The sequence below is a fragment of the Leptonychotes weddellii genome, chromosome 5 (assembly GCF_054177405.1).
Source record: "Leptonychotes weddellii isolate Sample4059 chromosome 5, ASM5417740v2, whole genome shotgun sequence".
Lineage (NCBI taxonomy): Eukaryota > Metazoa > Chordata > Mammalia > Carnivora > Phocidae > Leptonychotes > Leptonychotes weddellii.
Window position 1 is genome coordinate 159,642,553 of NC_138373.1, and position 17,647 is coordinate 159,660,199.

Genomic DNA, 17,647 nt, shown 5'->3' on the forward strand with positions numbered 1-17,647 from the left:
TATCAGCCCCTCTCCACACTCCAGACCTCCTCGCCCAGCCCTCGGGCAGGGAGGGCAGGAAGGGCAGGGAGGGCATGGACCCCGCTGCACATTCCCCTGCCCCCACGCAGCCCTGGCGGCCCAGAGGAACCACCTGCCCACCTGAGCTAGTGTCCAGAGGAAGATCTCAAGCAGGACAGGCCTGGCAACGGGGGCAGGCAAGCACGGACAGCCAGTCTGCGGCCGCCCCAGGAGGAACCCAGCCAACCAGCAGAGTGAAAAAGACAGCTCTATTTGATTTACAATTAACAAGATTTACAAAAGGGGGTGGGGGTGAGGGTGGTCCTGGCGGAGCTGCTCGAACCCCAGACCTGGGCAGGGCCTCCAGGACAGCCTGTCTGACAGGTGGAAACCTGGACCCCCGTCTGCTGGGGCCCCTCTGGCCACCTGGGCCTCGACGTCTGACGTCCAGCTTGACCTTGGAGGTCGGGCCCATGGTGCGGAGTCCACCCGGAGTGCCAGCGCCCCACAGGGCAGGCCAGGTGAGGTCAGGAAGGCATCGTACCGCTTTACTCCTCCCGTCCCGGCGGGGCAGACAGACACAGTCTGGGCACTAGGCCCTGGGGGCTGCAGGCACTCACACCCCACCCGAACAGGCCAAACCCAGGGATCTCAGGCAGCTGCTGGTGCTCAGGGAGGGGAGCTGAGGCCCCACGGCCCCCAGCGACCCAGCACAGCGCCAGGGGCGTAAGGCACATTTGCGAATCGCTCGGGAGGTGTGACAGACACCTGATGCTGGTTCTGCAGGAGGGGGCTGGTGCTGGTATTGCTCAGGAGAAAGATGCTACAGACACCAGACACCGAGGAGAGGGCTCCCACGGGCACCCACACGTGGACGCCCGGGGGTTCTTCCTCTGCTGGTGAAAGGTAAGGGCCTCACCACTTGGCCTCGTGTTCCAAGGGCCGCCCAATGCCTGACACGGGGCATCACGCACCTGTGCCCAGAGACAGTGGTGGCAGAGGTCAGAGGTTAGAGGTCTGTGACTTTGTTCTCAAGTGCAGCCGCGATCTGCTGGAGGCGGAAGGCCAGCTGCATCTTCTGGGCGGCGGGATCCTCCTCCAGGGCGTTGATGATCTGAGGGTGGGCCACGTCAGACCGCAGGCCAGGGAAGGGGACCACCCGAGGGCTGCCTCCCCCGGAGCACGCCCCATACCTCGTCATAGTACTTCTGCGTGTACTGGTAGAGCTGGTGCAGGGCCACAAGGGTGTTGAGGGAGTCTGTGTGTGCCTGGGGGCGTGGGGAGGGGAATGAGAGTGAGACCCAGGGCGGAGGAGCAGGCCAAGGGTCCCAAGCATGTCAGAGGGATGTGAGATGGCCACAGACATACTCCCCCGTCCACACAGACACACTGCTCACAAACCCCTCTCCCCAGGGCATAGCGGTCACACACAGGGGACAGCCCATCTGGGGTTGGGCACCCCCCAGAGAACAGTCTCCAGCCCCATTCAGCAGGGGACTTTGGGGGAAGGGCGGGGGTGCTTCGTGTGGGTAGGGTCAGTTGGTTCATCCCCTGCATCTCCTCTTACCCGGGAAATCTCTGCCAAGTGTGTGTTCATGTCCTGATCGCTGACCTGCACCATCTGCCTGATCCCCTTGTAATAACTGCAGGAGCGTGGGGGTACGGTTAGGGAAGGGGTGGGGCAGTGGGTCCCGGAGGCTGGACCTGAAGCTGCCCAGCAGAGGCCCCTCCCAGTCACAGGCCTGAACCACCCCCAGGGGCCCACTGGGTGGGGTCAAGGGTGGGTGCCCAGGGTCTGGCTGGGGGGAGGGGAGCACTCACTCCTCTACCATCTTCTTGTAGGTGGAGATCTCCTTGGCGTAGAGCAGCTTGTTGCTGGGGGAGTCCTGTGGGGGACAGAGCCAGGCGCCCAGCCACTCAGCACACCCACAGAACAGACAAAAGGTGTGTGGGGGACAGAGGCCCAACCGGGGAGCCACCCTTGCCTAGCACAGACAGGAGGGGGGCTTCCAATTCTGTGGGTTCCCACGAGTGAAGGCGGGGGGTCCCAGGCTCTGCCCCCGGCCCTCTACCTCCCACCTGCCTTTCTCCTGAACCCACACCCCAAACTGACCTCTCCTCACCTCCTCACCCCCATCACAGCCACGGCTTCCCCAGGTCACCCCCACACACCCATGGATACTACCCCACCCAGTCCCTCCACGCCTCCTGAGCAACCGCCCACACCCCCCAACCCCGCCAGAGCGGCCTGCAGGGTCCACTCACGCGGCTCAGCTTGTGCTCTGTGCGTGTACAAGCGTCCATGAAGGTCTGGGCGATGACTGACAGGGAGGCGTCCACCACCTCGTGAACGTGGACGTCGAAGATGAAATGGGGGTTCTTGAGGATGTTCACCCAGAACCGGAGTGGTAAACTGAGGCAGAGCGACAGGGAGTGAGGGGCCGCTGAGACCCCGGGACAGAGTGGGCTGCGGGACGGAGGAGCTCCCACCTGTTGGTCTTCCAGATGTGGATGGTGTCCTCATCCTTAATGTCATGCTTCTCAGCCTGCTCATCCAGGAAGTCGAAGAAGTACTTAACCGCGGGCGGCACCGCGTGCCCGGGCGCCAGGACGCTCTGGAAGAAGTTGTCCACAAACTGCTGCAGCGTGCCCTGCAGGGGTGTAGGGGAAGGGCTCAGCTGAGCCCGGCGGGCATCGGCCCGGCAGCAAGCGCCCACGTGCACTGCGGCCCACCTTGACGGAGAGCAGGCGGGTCAAGTAGATCTCCGTGATGGCCTTGGTGCGTTCCTTCTCCTTCACGCTGCCCCGCTTGGACCTGCCCTCATCCACCTCATCCGTCGGCCGCACCAGGTGCCACACACGGTTCTCCTCCTCTAGGAGGGCATGGCCTGCAGGGGGGCGGGGGGGAGCTGAAGGACAAGGGCATGGCCTGCAGGGGGGCGGGGGGGAGCTGAAGGACGAGGGCATGGCCTGCAGGGGGGGCAGCGGGGGGGCGCTGAAGGACGAGGGCATGGCCTGCAGGGGGGGCAGCGGGGGGGCGCTGAAGGACAAGGGCTGGAGCTCAGCAGCCCCCACCCCGCCATGGCGGCACAGGGTGGCCCCTGGTCCACGCAGACCTCCAGAGCCCACAAGAGCCAAGGCAAAAGCGGGGGGACTCACGCTCCCCAGGCAGGTCCGGCTGGCTGTCCTCTGGCTGTTGGGAGACTCCCACCGTGGACAGGATGAGAGTGGCTCCATCCCGGACCTGGCGCACGCAGTCGTGAGGGTGGGCCTCGCCCCCACTCAAGGCGGGCAGCCCGGCCCTCCCCATGCCCCAGCACCAGCACTCACGTTGTAGTGCATCAGGGTGTTGATGCGTTTCCACCGGCCCTCCCGCTGAGAGGTCAGGTCCAGGTCTGACAGGATCTGGGCTGTGGATCCAGGACGCCACTCTGGAAGGACACGGCACGACACCTGGAGCCCAGCCGCACAGCACCCAGCTCCCTCCAGCTGTCCCTGCACCCCACCTGCCCAACCAGGGTTTGAGGGCAGGACCCACCGCCAGGGGACCCAGGGGCCTTGCTCACCAAGCACCACACTGTCAGCCTTAGGCCATCGGGAGCATGGCTGTGTGCGGTACACCTGGTCAATGATCTTTTCCTTGACCTGGGAGATGGTGTCACAGTTGAGGACCTTGACTGGAATGGCGTCGGCCCCTTCATCCTGGACGATCACACTCACCGTCTGCCAGAGGACACAGGGTGAAGAGCCAGTGTGGGGGCCCTAGCTCTCACTGCCTGCCAAGGTGGGAGCAGCCTCGGGGCCCTCATGGCCACACCCTCAGGTGGAGGAGCGGGGGTGGCTCTGAGCCCTGAGAACATCTGGGGCGGCCTGGCCTGGCCCTGTCCCAAGCCCTGGCTCAACAGGACAGAGAACAGAGTAGCTCAGGGAGCGCCGACTCCTGGGCATCACGTGCCCCACGCTGTCTCCCATCTGTGCACACGAGCTCACCACCAGGCACACCTGGATGCCCAGGCCCCACACACGCCTGCAGCAGACCCAGGTGCCCAGGACACACAGAGCCTCTCTCTAGAGACCCCCGCAGGCGACTCACAACCCCTGCCTGAACCCAGCTGCGCCCATGTGAGTCCACGAACAGCACCCAGCTTCTGGGACTGAGGCTGGCCCAGAACTTGGCAACACCAAGAGGAGTCTCTCAGACCCACGCCAGCCCCTCCCTCGGCGCCGGGCTCACCAGGGGCGCATACTCCACGTCATCCCCCAGCAGCCCCGTATCATTGAGGGTGTATTTGGCCTTCTTCTGCACAGCGTCTACTGGCCCCTTCTCCACCTGATGCTTGATGGCCTTGAAAAGCTTGTACAGAGGCTCGCCGGCACTGTCCTGGAGCAACAGAGGGCACTTCAGCCATGGTAGAACTGACCGTGCCGGACCCACCTGGCGATGCTACACAGGCATGTGGGCGTGTGGGGGAGGGCGGGGAGAGCACCACCTCACTCCTGCCCCAACCCTGGCCGGCCACCTGGAACCCACCTTGAGGTACTGATACAGGCAGATGGACATCCAGTTGGACAGCATCCTTTCTACCACCGTCTCAGACCTGCAGAGGCAAAGAGGTGTTTGCCAAGGGATCCCTCAGCGCCCTGGGGCCCAGCCGGCTCCTCCAGGCACCCACAGGACGCCCACCCAGGCCCTGGGTCCCCGTCTGAATGCACACACACAGCCTGGAGTGACCACGTGCTGGACTCATCATCTTCCACCCCATCCTACCAAGAGCTGATGCCAAGGGGACCAGCAGAGACTGCCGTGCCCTGCCGTGCCTCCTGCCCGCCTCCATCTCTTGGCAGCCCAGGTGCTGGGATCAGCCCCGCCCCGCCCCCACCTCCATCCACGCAGCCCGCCCACACACCTGCGCAGCATCAGCTTGGGGTTCTTGGCCACCACGTACTGCTCCATGAGCTCCAGGAAGAGCGTGCGCATGATGTCTGTGTAATACTCCAGTTTCCCATGCAGCGCCACGGTCAGCAGGGATGCGAAGTAGACCTTGGCGCGGGCGGAGAACTCGCGCTGGCTCTCCAGGGTGTGGATGAACTGCGAGGGCCCCCAGCCGAAGACCATGTGAGCACCCTGGCCCAGTGTTCCTTCCGCGGCCGGAGGCTCTGCTTGCCCCTCCCCAACCCGCGCACAGACCCGGCCCCACTCACAGTGACCAGGAAGGACTTGCTGTTGAGCAGGTTGGAGAACTGGTACAGAGCCTGCTCCACCACAGGCCGCCGCGACTCCGGGATGTCCAGCCTGCCCGTGATCATCACATCCTTGTCGCCGTCCTTGGAGGGCAGGAAGAAGACGCGGTCGGTGTAGGTCTTGTAGTCCAGCACGGGGATGCCTGCCTCGTGCACATCGTTGGTCTGGTCCTCCATCTCGATCATCAGGTCTGGGGGGAGGTCAGGGTGAGGCGTCCCAGCCGCCAACCGCCGGCCACCCCGCCCACCTCTGCCTCTCCGGATGCAGCCTCTTTCAAGGTCGTCCTCCCCTGCGTTCCAGTCCCCAAGACGTGCCCTTGGGGACCCCGGGGTCTGGGCAGCCCGAAGATCCTGCCTGCCCCTGCCAGGCGACCCTACCTGTAAACTCCTTCTTGCAACGGTCGCGCACGCTCTCCTCCAAGCCCTCCAGCTGGGACTTGATCTTCTCGTACTCGCGCTCTGCCTGTTGGCTCTTCCTCCTGCCGGCACAGGGAGGTTGACGGGGCCTGGCCTGGGGCAGGCCACCCGATGGCTCCGAGCCTCTGTGTCATGCTGGCTGCGTGGCCAGAGGGGCCAAGCAGGAGGGGGAGGGGCTCACCAGTAGCAGTAGACAGACACAGCGATGACCACCACCATGGGCACGATGACCAGCGGCAGGATGAGGCTGAGGGGCACGTCGCTCACCCTCGTGTCATACTCCACGCGGCCCAGAACCCACTCTCGGGAGCCAAACTTCACCTGCAGGGAGGGGCGGGCTCAGCAAGGACCCGTGTGGCTGGGCCCCTCCGTGCCCCCACCCCAGCCCAAGCCGCGCCCACGTGACCACACGCACAATGAACTCCGGCAGGTTGTGTGTGGTGTCCCGCTTCTGCCGCCGCTTGGGGGGCGGCTGCACCTCTGGAGGCTCACAGTACAGATCCGTCTCGGTCAGTGTCTTCATGACGCAGCGCTCAGCTCCCACAAACGCCTCGGCCTCGTGAAGCGTCATTGCCTTGTTCAGATTAGTGCCCTGCGGGTCCCAGGGACCAGGAGGGAGTCAGGGACCAGAGCTCGGGCTGCCTCCCCTGCGGACCCCCCAGGCTGTGGCCAGTCCTCACCCGGGCATGGATGAGCTTGTTGACCTGCTTCTTGACACCCCCCGTGAAGTTCTCAAAGGTGGGGTCGGCCACGTACTCGAAGGCACCGGCCTCGGTCCTGAGCAGGGCCCGGTGCCCGTCCATCTGGATGAGTGCAGTGAGATTGTAGGCCTCGGGCTCCTCGGGGACCGCGGGGGACGAGAACACGACCTTGGAGTCGTTGTGGAATATGTACTCCTTGCCCACGACCTGCAGGCCGAGGCCAGGCTGTCAGGCCGCGTGGCCCAGGCCCCATCCCTGCCCTGCACTTGCTGAGCGGGCCACGTTGGAGCTGAGTCCCCCGCCAACACCAAGACTGACCGTCACGGGCTGCAGAGGTCCGGCCTCCCGCCGCCGCCGCCAGGACTGCAGGGGCTCGGCTATGACCACCATGGCGAATCTCTGGATCAGGCTGAAGCCCTGCCCCGTGACGTTGATGCTACGGCCACCACTGGGGACGGGGGTGGGGAGGCCGTGCCTGAGTGGGCATGACTCGGCAAGCAGCTCCCCAACCCAGATGCTGGCCACACGGTGGGCTGGGGGAGGGCAGGGTCTGGAGTCCCCAGCCCCACTCTGCTCTTGGGTATTCATGCGGCTGAGACAGGGTTGGGGGTCAAGCTCTGAGCACAGGACTGTGACCACTGCCAGCGCTTGTCAGAAGTGGGAGGAGCGCTGCCCATCTGGGTTTCTAGAAGGAAGCGGATCTGGGGGTGCAGTGGGCTTCTCTGGAGGCCCAGCCCTACCACATCCTCACAAGCCCGGCAGGCAGAGGGTGCCTGGGAAGTAGCGGAAGGGGGTGGGGGTGGTGAGGGGGTCCTGTAGCTGGCACCACTGCCCCCAGGGAGGAGACGGAGGCCACACCTGACGAAGCTTCGCAGCGGTTCGAAGGCCCGCAGCACGGGATTCTCGCGGTAGGTGAAGATGACACCAGGGCTGGGCACCCGGGAGCCCCCGTAGTAAATCTCCAGGGGCAGCTCCCCCAGAATGGACTGCGGGCCAGTGACACACTGGAGCTGTGCCCCGAACTGCGTCCTGGGGGGGGGTTGCAAGTCAGCGTCAAGCCCAGCCCCAGGCCAGGGGGTCAGTGGGTCAGGCTGGCTCTATGGCCCACTCCAGGGCAGACTCAGGGTCAGACCAGAGAGCCCCAGCCCGCAGGTGACACCCACACTTTACACGGGACGTCACTGAGGGTCACCCGCACGTCTTCCTCGGAGCCTGTGTCCAGGTGGGTACCACTGATGGTCAGCGTGGTGCCGCCTGCCTGTGGCCCCTGCTTTGGCTCCACACTGAGGGGCTGGGGCTGCTGGAGGAGCAACAGATTCACTCGGATCAGGGCTGGGGCGCTGGAGCCTCGACCCCACCCCACCCCACATCAACACGTGACCCTCAATGGTCGAGAGGCCAGGCCCTTACCTGGTAGGTGAACTGGACGTGGGGTGGTGAGTGACCCAGCTTCCCACTGACGTCCACCACGACGCCCCCTGTGATGGGCCCCGCGGCGGCCTCTACGGCGCACACGATCCTGGGTGATTCACAGACAAGGTGGGACACTCAGCGGTGGGTGTGCGAGCCCTGGGCACCCATGCACGCCTGCATCCCGTCCTCCTCCTTCGCCCACCCGGATCACCTGGCCCCCCCAGCCCAGCCAGTGGAGCCCAGGCTTCAGGCCGCCCACTCACCGGGTGGACACGGAATAGCGCTCCGGCTCAAAGACGCAGTTCTGGCCCGCCACGGTCACCCTCTGGACGTCCTCTGCTCTGACCCCCAAATTGGACCCAAGGATGGTGATTCGGATGCCCCCGCCCAGCGGGCCCGTCTCAGGGTGGATCTGGAATTGGCAGAGCCCAGCTGACCCAGCGGCTGGGGCAGGCGGGGCTGTGTGGGGGAGGCGGGCAGGCCGGGGACCCTCCCCGCCAGGCAGGCACAAGGGCTCACCCTGGTGATGACGGGTGCTGGGCACTCGGAGGTGCTGTTGAGGCAGAGAGCCTCGTACACACACCTGCCCTGCCCCGCACACCACACACACTTGTACTCGGGGCTGGCCGCCAGGCACAGACTGCAGTCACCACGGCCAAAGGAGCAGTTGTAGAGGGTGACTGCGGAGGAAGCAGCCAGTGGTCAGCGGGCCACCCTGCTTCCTGCTCCCCACCCAGCCCCAGCTGCCCACCCCACCCACCTTGGAGCTTGCTGTCGACATTCTGGCCGTAGGACTTGACATACAGGTGCAAAGGCAGCGTCTCGTTGGCATCATGGGACAGCTGGGGGACACGCAGGGACACACTGTCCTTCCTGCTCCCACCCCTAGTTTGGCCCACGGAGTCCCCCACAGCCGAGGGGCAGCAGGGGGAGGCCTCCAGGTGGCAGGAAGCTGGAGCCTCAGACATACAAAGGATCACTTTGATTCCAGGCAGGTGGCAGGACACACAGACATTCCAAGGCCCCCCCTCTGCATCCCCTACCCCGCCCCCAAGGCCTTCCTCGGGACCCAGCAGCCTGGCCCGCCTGCCCTGGGAGCCACACCTTTGGGGTCCGAAAGAAGAAGGTTCCTGGTTCCTGCGTGCTCACAGGCTCCTCAAACTTGAGTAGGTCGCTGCCCACGTGCAAAGAGGAGCCCTACAAGGCAGTGAGGTCAGGACGGCCCAGCCAGGCCTCCCACCCTGCCCTCCCCGAACCCTCTCTGTGCCCCACCCCCATCAGTCGGGCACTCCCATCCCAACTGAGCACCCGGCCCTCCCAGACAGACCCGTCTCGGTCAACCCCGAAGCACGGCCCTGCTCCCGCCTCACCAAGTAGCGTCCCAGCTGCCCAGCACTCAACACCCCAAACCCACTCGTCTGTTGCTCTCTGCCTATGTTCTCCAGGCCCATTCGAATGCCTCTCTGCTGCCTTCTGTCCCCAAATACACGTGGAGCACCTCCCTCGTGTGCTGAGTCCCGAGCCAGGGGAAGCTCGAATGCGCACCAGGCACCTGGACTTTGGTGTTGCAGGAAAATGGCTCTGAACGAGCCGCTCGGACACTGCACTAGCCCCATGGCCCCTGCTGGGCCCCCAGGCATTTCCTCATTGGGCAGGCCCTGCCCCAGGGCAGCACCCCACAAGCTCCTGCCACCTTCACTGTGTCCAGGTTCTTCCCCTGGAAGGTTACATCCGTCTCATGGTTCATGGGGATGACCAGTGGGCTGGGGTTCAGGAACTGGGGGCAGTTGTCCTCCTGGAGAGAAGAAGGCTGCTGAAGGGCTGCCTGGCCATGGCCAAGCAGCCCAGCTCCTGCAGGGTGCTCACAGCCCCTCACCATGTGGGCGCGGACAATGCCATCCTCAGGGTTGGGGGAGGCCTCCCGACACTCATGGTAGCGCAGGTCCCACTGGCAGGTCCAGCGGTTGCTCGCGCAGGAGATGCACCTGGGGGAGAGGGTGGTGAGGAGTGCGGGGCCCACAGTGGGGACTGGGCAATGGGAACACTGGGCCAGCAAGACACTCACGGCAGGTTCTCTGCCAGGCTCATGGCCTCCCGGCAGTCGTAGAAGGGGTACAGATGGGAAGTGAGGAAGATGCTGCCACGTCTGAAGAGGAGCTGGATGTTCACAGCCACGTGGTCTGTAAACAGGAGATCAGGACGGCATCAGGCAGGGGCCTCAGCACACAGGGCTGGCATGGTGGGGGCAGGCGGGCACTGGGCCTCTGTAGCCAAATCCTCACCCCACCGCAGCTCCCACGGGCCCAGGGTGGAATCCCTGGTCTGTGACTCGCACTGGGCTCAGCTGGGCCCGCCAGCGCTATCAGATCTCGGCTCCAGCGCCGGCTCCCAGCTCTGGGCTCCTGGACCCTCTCTCTGTCCCTACAGGCACTGAGGGTCGTGGTTCCTCAGCACCTGGGGCAGAGCACGGCCGGGCCCCTGCTGCACCAGCAAGCCGTCCCCCGCTGGCCACACTCAGAGCCCCACCCATCTCAAGCTGGACGGGGCTGGGGAGGCGTGAGGGGCTTCAGCATGGACAGCAAAGCCCAAAGCCGGGCAGCCCCCTGGTGCCAAGAGCACACGGCCCCCACACCCACGGCTCAGGGATTCCAGAACCAGAACCGCTTGTGGGCCTCCATCTCGATCCAGCCAGGCAGGTGCTCTCTCCACCTCAGCCTGCACCCCTGGGACCGGAGGTGCCCACCCAGCAGCTGCACGGGGGCCTCACCCTGGCCGGGCGGCGTGTTAGGAATGGTACGTGGGGAGTTGCAGATGACGGCATCCCCCTCCACGCGGGCAGGGTGTGCTGGTGAGTCACCAAAGTGGCACAGCAGTTGGTCCTCGTCGCTCAGGGCTGGGAGGGGACTGACGGTCAGCTGCACCTGGGGAAGGGCGTGCGGCTCACACCAGGACCTCTGCCCCGGGCACCTGCCCACAGTCCTGCTCTCTGGCACTCCTGTGTGCACACATAAGCTGGCCCCTTGGAAAAGGCTCCATCGCACTGAGAACAGGCCCCTGGGGGGCACACCAGCAACTCCTAGAATGGGGCCCCCCCAGGTCACAAGGGCCAGGGGAACCCAACAAAGGAAAGGCTCCCTGTCCTCAGGCTCAGTGCCCAGAGCCCAGGCCAGAGAGAGAGAGAATACGCCACGGTACTCCTGGACGACCCAACAGCCCCAGGCCAGCAGGAGCCCCACCTCTGCCCAACCCCCGACCCCTGCCCACCCCCACCACGCACCTCCCCCTGCGCCCGCCGGCTCATGTTCTGTGGCTGGGCCCCGGTGATGGCTACACAGGACTCGTCACGGCTCCACAGCCAGTGGCCGCTCTCCTCAGCCCGTGAGCACTCGGCCCTCCTGGTGCATCTACAGGGGCAGAGGGTGGCCTCAGTCCTGGCCCTAGTCAGCCAAACCCCCAGGCCCCCCAGGGCAGGGCTGAGACCCCCAGAGTACCGGGCACTCACCGTCCCTCAACGACGCACCAGCCGCAGTAGGGGTCCTGGGAGCTGCGGCACTGTTCGCAGGTTGGATAGCTCAGACAGTCCTGCACGGGGAACCGGAAAACCTGAGGGCAACAGGACAGTGAGTGGGACGATGGCAGCCACGAGGACCTGCAACAGGACAGTGAGTGGGACGGTGGCAGCCACGAGGACCTGCCTGTCTGGCCCCGGTATTCCTGGGGTCATGGGCTTGATCCCACCTTTCTCTCTGAGCCTTAAAAGCCTGACACCCACGCAAGGCCTGCTGGTGAGGGTCCAGCAGCAGTTGCCCTCCAGGCTCAGAATGGGCCTACCCTGTGGCTATGGTTGGCCTGGGATAGCGTGGGGTCCCAGAAACCATGGGGGTCCCAGCTGTGGTGCCTCCCCGCGCCAGCTCAGGCCCTTTAACCCCACTCTCCGGAAGAGGCACCTGGCCGACCTGGATACTCCCAAGACCACCTTGAAGGGCTCTTATACCAGCCCCCCAATAAACTGGGGGGCCCCTGTCAGAATGGAACTGGGGCAGGGCCACAGACAAAACCGAGTTTCAGACACAAAGAAGGCACTAGAGAGACACAGGGTCAAGATGCCGCCGGGAAATCTTCCCATCCTCCCCCACCCCCTTCTAGGCCTCTCACAGTGGCCTGGACCACCAAGGCCCCTTCTCCAGGGCATCCACAGGCCCACCTTGTCCTGGGTCATGGCGTAAAGACTGGCCAGATCCGGGGACAGCACCAGGTCCCGCTTGATTCTCTTGTTGATCTCCACGAGGATGGAGCCATACTCCGCGGAGCTGCCATCCGGGGCAAGGTACACCTGCAGGTGTGAGGGCAGGTGCGTGAGACGGGGGTCTTGCGCAGATGGCCCCCCGGGAGCCGCCCTGCCCCAGCCCCAGGCCTCACCTTGAGGACCCGGCCATCGGAGGTGCCCAGGAAGGCAACGGTGTGGCCATTCTCTGCGGTCACCACCACGGCTGTCAGGTTCAGGCCGCCACGCTGCAGCACGGCCATGGCTGTCAGTCCGTCTCTGCTGCCCAGCGGGTAAGGCAGGTGCTCAGAGCCACACGGGAAGCTCTCACTGGCGCCCTGCGGACCATGGTGTCGTCAGCCCTGGGTACACATCCCCTGCTCCGGACGCCCTCCCCACGAGGGATCCCGGCACCTGTGGTCCCCACACACGTCCCCAGGACCAAGGGTCCGTGGAATCAGGGGCCCCCCCAAGCAGGCACCGCACGGCCGATGCCCAGCACGGGCCTGGCACTGATCGGACCCCTGGAAGAAGCAGTGCCCGCGGGGCGGACCCGACACAGGGACCCCTCACACACACCGCCCCCCTGGGCCCCACGAGCTGGGGGCCCGGGACACGCCGGCAGCAGCAGCAGCACGCAGACCCACACAGACGCAGGCCGGGCCGGCCTGTGGGAGCAGGTGCGCAGGCCACATACCAGCCCGTGGCCGCCACACTGGATCTCGCCGTGGAAGGGCTTGTAGAAGGTGTCGCGGCCCGCCTCCCGGGTGCCAGCGTAGCAGGCATTGCGGCTGGCCTCCATCTTGGCATGGACCTCGTCCAGCGGGAACAGGCAGAGGCCCGCACGGGGCCCCCCACCGCTCCGGCCGTCCCTGCTGAAGACGGCATACAGCACCCTGCTGGTACTGAGCACAGCCAGAGAGGCCGCCAAGCAGGTGCCAAAGGCAGGGGCCTGGGGGTCGCTGGGGTCAAGGCACTCCAGGTCCATCTCCAGGTAGGAGTAATAGAAGGGGTCTTGCTTGCACATGCGAGCCAGGAGCGTGCGGTTACGGGGCGGGTGCTTGTCCTGCTGGTTGAAGACGAAGAAAACGTAGAGGCCATCCTCAAAGGCAGCCACGAACTGCTGCGTGTTGGTGGACAGGTATCCGGCCTTGTAGGTGGCGTGGTCCGTGTAGGCCTCGAAGGCCTCCCTGCCCTCGGCCCGGTCCAGCAGGCGGGTGCTCACGATGATGCCGTTGTCATGGGGCCCATTGCCTTTGCCCACGAACAGAACCCTTTCACCACCAGGGCTCGTGGCGCTCACCAGCCCCACCGTGGTCACACTCTCATCGTTGCTGGCCACAAAGGACTTCTCGCCACTACCGTCCTCATAGAAGAGGCGGGTGGAGATGTTGCTCAGAGCGCGCAGGGCACAGATGCCCTTGAAGAGGCTGCCGCACTCGACGAGGCGCTTCCCGGGCGGGTCGAGCAGCAGGAGCTGGTTGGTGTTGTCGGTGAGCACAGCCTCGTGGCACTGGCTCTGTTCAATGGGCGGCGTGCACTTCTTATTGTCCCGGGCCGGGCCCGTGACCGCCTGCTGCCCCAGCTGCAGGTCAGGAGTCAGCTGGTAGAGCACATTCACGGCCCCCACGTACACCACGCCCGATGCCTCGTCCACAACCAGGTGGTTCAGCTCGGTGTCGCTGCGGAAGATGTCCAGCTTTCGGGGCCGCAGGCCTGCACCTGCGCCCGCCAGGCCCAGGAGGGTCAGGGCCCAGAGCTGCAGAGCCATCGCCCCCAGCACCCTGTGGGAAGAAAGAAGGGTCAGGGGAGTCCTCGCTTGGAGGAGCCCCCCATGCAGAGGAAGCACCCCCTCCAGACTCTGCCCAAAAAACGAGAACACAGGCCAGCGAGGGTCAGGGCCGTGCAGGATACACCTGGAGTGCCCGCCCCCCTGTCGTCCTCCTCTCCAAGGAGACTGACTCCCAGCCCTTCTCAAGAAGCTCAACCTATAACCCAACCTACTGACCAGGGTCAAAGCACCTGCAGGCTCACCTCCAAGGCAGTGGAGCGCCTCCTCTACACAGTCTCCCAGGTACTCACGCAGGTGTCCTCCCCACACCTTGTGACCGCAGGGCTCCATAAACCCCAGAGCACAAGCCCAGGCTGACAGGGGACAGGCCCTGGACATGCAAACCGCACACCTGTTGCACACCTGACTCTCTGCACATGGTGCATTCTCCCAAGAGACACAGAGAAAACCAATGGAAAGAAGGAACCAACGGTGTGGATTAGGGAAGGTGCACACACTTTTTTTTTTTTTTAAGTAATCTCTACATCCAACATGGGGCTTAACTCAACCCCGAGATCAAGAGTTGCACACTCTTCTGCCACGTGCCCCCAGCACACATTTATTTATATTTGCCCACCAGAGCCACTCGGACCTCAGCTCAGCCCTGCCTCCCCACCTACCTCCCCTGGCCTCCAGGCTCCCTCCCCCTGGTGAACCAGCAGAGGAACCCACAACAGTCCGTCCACCCTGCCTATGCGCTCCCCACGGCGGACACTCAGGTGTAGGCACACAGGAAGCAGGACCCTGGGAGGAATTTCCAGAATCCACCAGCTCTCCGAGAGGGGGAGAGCCTGGAGTCTACAGTGAGTGTGCTGCCTGCAGGGCTGGGGCGGGCCGAGCCACTGTGCAGGTGTCTGTCTGGGCACGTTCCTGCACATACGCAGGCCCACGCATGTGTCCATGTGTACAAGGGATGAGCTGCTAAAGCCAGGGTGAGACAAAAGTGTCCCCAGATGAGAGGACCAGAGCGTATGTGGTTCTCCCTCCCCAACTCAGGGACACAGGGATCTCGGGAAACTCAGGCAGGGCCATTCTGCCTCTAGGCCTCTTCCATCTTGGGGCTGTCCCAAACCTCCCACCTTGGGTGACCTGCTCTGTCTTGGTCAGAACCCCCTGTACAATCCTCTGCTGGCACCCCACAAAGTGCCCTCTCCAGATGCGTGCATGAGCGCTCACCCTTGCATCCACTGTAATCTGCCTGCGTCTGGCATGACATTTAGGGCAGACCTGCATTATTACCCTATGCCTGAGTGGGGCCAGACCCGGATGGCAGAAGGGAATGCAGGGCCCAGGCCCTGGCCTCCCAGACTCCCTAGTGCAGCCCACACTGCACTTGGAGAGGAGCTGGTTCATCCTTTGTGGCCTCCTTAAACACCACCTCCCTGGATAGGCTCTTATTCCCCCGAGAAACAATTTCTTTTCTACTACCCTGTCCACATCCTGACTTGCCCCGTGTCCTGTCCATCTCTTCCAGGAAGGCAGAAAAGCATCTGAGGAGACATTTCTTTGGAGCACCGGCTTTGGGCAAAGCTGTGTTTACTGGAATGAATTGGCTTTTTCTCATGGAACCTGTGATTCTTCCATCAAGCCGGCTTCCTTCTTTGCTCAGGCCCCAGGCTGTGGCTGTTCGCCATCCCCCCCGCATCCCTCAGTTCCGAGTATCCACAACCTTCCTCAAACCTCTCGAGGAAGTATAACCAAGAAGCAACCAACTGACAAAGCCCTCTCTACCTCAGAATCACTGCAGGGCCCCTGCTGCCCCTGCAGGGAACCCCCACCTTGTACTGGAGTGCAGAGTTCTTGCCTGGCCCCTGGTGACCTCACATGCCCTCCTCACCAACCACTGGAAAAGGGGCTACCCACAGGTTACCTGGAGCATGTCCAGAAGGGGAGACAGCAGGGACCTGGTAAGGAGACCCTGGCTGCCTGGGGCAGAAGGCTGGGCAGTACCAGGGTGAAGTGAAGGTGGCCCAAGGCAGGGTGGTAGGAGGAGAGCCAGGGTGACCCCTGATAGGGGAGATGGTCACGGCTTTAGTCAGAGATAGGAAGATTTCACAAGCCCTTCAGGGCATCCCACTGAACGGTAGGGGTCCCTACCTCTGCAGACCCCTCTCTGGGGGAGAGGCGAGCACAGTCTGGGAGATCCCCAGGCGTGGAGCCGGGCTGTCCCTGACTCTGAGACTGCGCAGAACCAGGCGCACCAGGCCCTGGCCGCCCTGGCCACTTGGGTGCCCACGGGTACAGTCCCTCCCCCGTCCCTCCCGGGGAAGGAAAGCGCCCAAAGACCCGCCCCCTCGCCCTCCCCCAACCCTTAGCGCAGTGTCAGGGCCCAAAGTCCACTCTGCGTCGCCGCCTAGGGCGAAGGGGGTGGGGACGTGGGCCTCCCAGCCCCTCGGCCTCCTGCCCAGGCTGGCCCTCCCCCACCCGGCCGCGCTCACCCGGGTCCCCGCGTCGCCGCCGCCGCGACCCGGGCCCCTGTCGGCTCCCACCGGCCTGCTGGAGCTCGGAATGAATGGAATGTTCCCGGGGCCCAGGGAGGGAGTGCAGGCGGGCGGGGACGGGGCGCGGGGGCGGGGCCGGAGTCCAGGCCACCCCGGCAGCAGTCAGCAGTGGTCGGCAGCGGCCTGGGCAGCGGTCGGTGGTCGGGTGGATCGCCCCACGTGGACCTAAGGAGCCCAGGGCTCCTCTGCTGGTCTGTAAGCGGGGCCAGGACCCAAAGACATAGCTGACCAAGTGGGGGAACTCTTGGGGCACTCCTGTTCTGAAAAAGCTTGTCCTGGACCCTCCCTCAGCCTCGTCCTCTGCCCCAGAGCCCCCCAGGTCTTACACTGTAACTGCTCAAACTTCTGGGTATGTCATCAGGGAGAGCTGGACCAGATCCTGCCACGGGCATTAAAGCTGGTCCAGATACTGTGCTGTTCACCACCCACACTCCTGCCCCAGGACCCCTCTGGGTGGTGGGCAGAGTGAGACTTAAAGCCCAGTGTCCAAACTCACCCCCCACCCAGGCTGAGCCCAAGTCATCCATGGCAGGAGAGACTTGGGTCACACTCCAGAGGCAGCAGCTCCCCCCACCCCACTTCCTGGATAAACAAAGCCTCAGGTGACCTGCCTGGGCAGGTCCCGGAGCAAAGGGTGACCCACCTGACCGGGGAGCTCAAGCCACTGTGCGGGAGGCGCCAGGCACAGCCAGCAAAGCTTCCTGCCGCTAGCGTTCCTAGCGTTCCTGGAACGGGCGCTTCCTGTTTTGAAGGCAGCCCCAGGACCCCTGGCTCACCGGGGCTGGCGGGGATTTCCTTAAGGGCATCAGACGGCCTTCTTCCTGGCTGAAGTCCGGAGGTGCACTTCCAAAAAGTTGCACAAACTCCGGCCTGTTGCTGGCCCAGAAAATGTCTGGACAGGCACTCCTCCCCCAAGCCCAAATTCCCAGTCCTTGTTCCAGAATCCAGCTCTCCTGCCAGTCTCACTGTAGAGCCCACCCTCCCAAGGAAAGCTTGGTCTCAGAGAACTGGGGGCAGGGGGTGGGGGCACTGGCTGGGAGTGGCCCCCATGGGCAGGACATATTTTTTTTTTTTAGATTTATTTATCTGAGAGAGCAAGAGAGCACACACACACTTGGGGGGGTGGGCAGAGGGAGAGGGAGAATCTCAAGCTGACTCTGCACTAAGCACAGAGCCTGACATAGGGCTCAATCTCACGACCCTGAGATCATGACCTGAGCCGAAATCAAGTCGGAGGCTTAATCAACTGAGCCACCCAGGCGTCCCAGGGCACTTGGGT

At 64.2% G+C, this 17,647-nt stretch overlaps 1 protein-coding gene across 5 annotated transcripts in view; it reads right to left on the minus strand.

Annotated features, from left to right (window-relative positions):
- Positions 1-255: 255 nt before the first annotated feature.
- PLXNB2 (plexin B2) overlaps positions 256-17,647 on the minus strand; it is a 29,502-nt gene continuing 12,110 nt past the window's right edge. For 3 of the 5 annotated variants that reach the window (XM_081822700.1, XM_081822702.1, XM_081822701.1), the window contains 35 exons: positions 12,734-13,820; positions 12,192-12,374; positions 11,977-12,105; positions 11,275-11,375; positions 11,050-11,176; positions 10,540-10,693; positions 9,838-9,952; positions 9,649-9,757; positions 9,466-9,567; positions 8,877-8,969; positions 8,533-8,614; positions 8,292-8,452; positions 8,036-8,184; positions 7,770-7,878; positions 7,523-7,659; positions 7,218-7,388; positions 6,678-6,807; positions 6,339-6,566; positions 6,074-6,250; positions 5,840-5,979; positions 5,620-5,720; positions 5,203-5,432; positions 4,908-5,089; positions 4,532-4,598; positions 4,235-4,381; positions 3,567-3,723; positions 3,331-3,431; positions 3,160-3,244; positions 2,734-2,888; positions 2,491-2,651; positions 2,266-2,413; positions 1,822-1,886; positions 1,568-1,643; positions 1,194-1,268; positions 256-1,114 (listed from right to left, as the gene is read on the minus strand). In XM_081822700.1, the coding sequence (XP_081678826.1) occupies positions 1,010-1,114; positions 1,194-1,268; positions 1,568-1,643; positions 1,822-1,886; positions 2,266-2,413; positions 2,491-2,651; positions 2,734-2,888; positions 3,160-3,244; positions 3,331-3,431; positions 3,567-3,723; positions 4,235-4,381; positions 4,532-4,598; positions 4,908-5,089; positions 5,203-5,432; positions 5,620-5,720; positions 5,840-5,979; positions 6,074-6,250; positions 6,339-6,566; positions 6,678-6,807; positions 7,218-7,388; positions 7,523-7,659; positions 7,770-7,878; positions 8,036-8,184; positions 8,292-8,452; positions 8,533-8,614; positions 8,877-8,969; positions 9,466-9,567; positions 9,649-9,757; positions 9,838-9,952; positions 10,540-10,693; positions 11,050-11,176; positions 11,275-11,375; positions 11,977-12,105; positions 12,192-12,374; positions 12,734-13,807 (5,526 nt within the window). In that variant the 5' untranslated portion in view covers positions 13,808-13,820 and the 3' untranslated portion in view covers positions 256-1,009. Of the gene's footprint in view, positions 1,115-1,193; positions 1,269-1,567; positions 1,644-1,821; positions 1,887-2,265; positions 2,414-2,490; positions 2,652-2,733; positions 2,889-3,159; positions 3,245-3,330; positions 3,432-3,566; positions 3,724-4,234; positions 4,382-4,531; positions 4,599-4,907; positions 5,090-5,202; positions 5,433-5,619; positions 5,721-5,839; positions 5,980-6,073; positions 6,251-6,338; positions 6,567-6,677; positions 6,808-7,217; positions 7,389-7,522; positions 7,660-7,769; positions 7,879-8,035; positions 8,185-8,291; positions 8,453-8,532; positions 8,615-8,876; positions 8,970-9,465; positions 9,568-9,648; positions 9,758-9,837; positions 9,953-10,539; positions 10,694-11,049; positions 11,177-11,274; positions 11,376-11,976; positions 12,106-12,191; positions 12,375-12,733; positions 13,821-17,011; positions 17,194-17,647 lie in introns of those variants that run through there. The other 2 variants (XM_081822699.1, XM_081822703.1) reach the window with 2 other exon arrangements.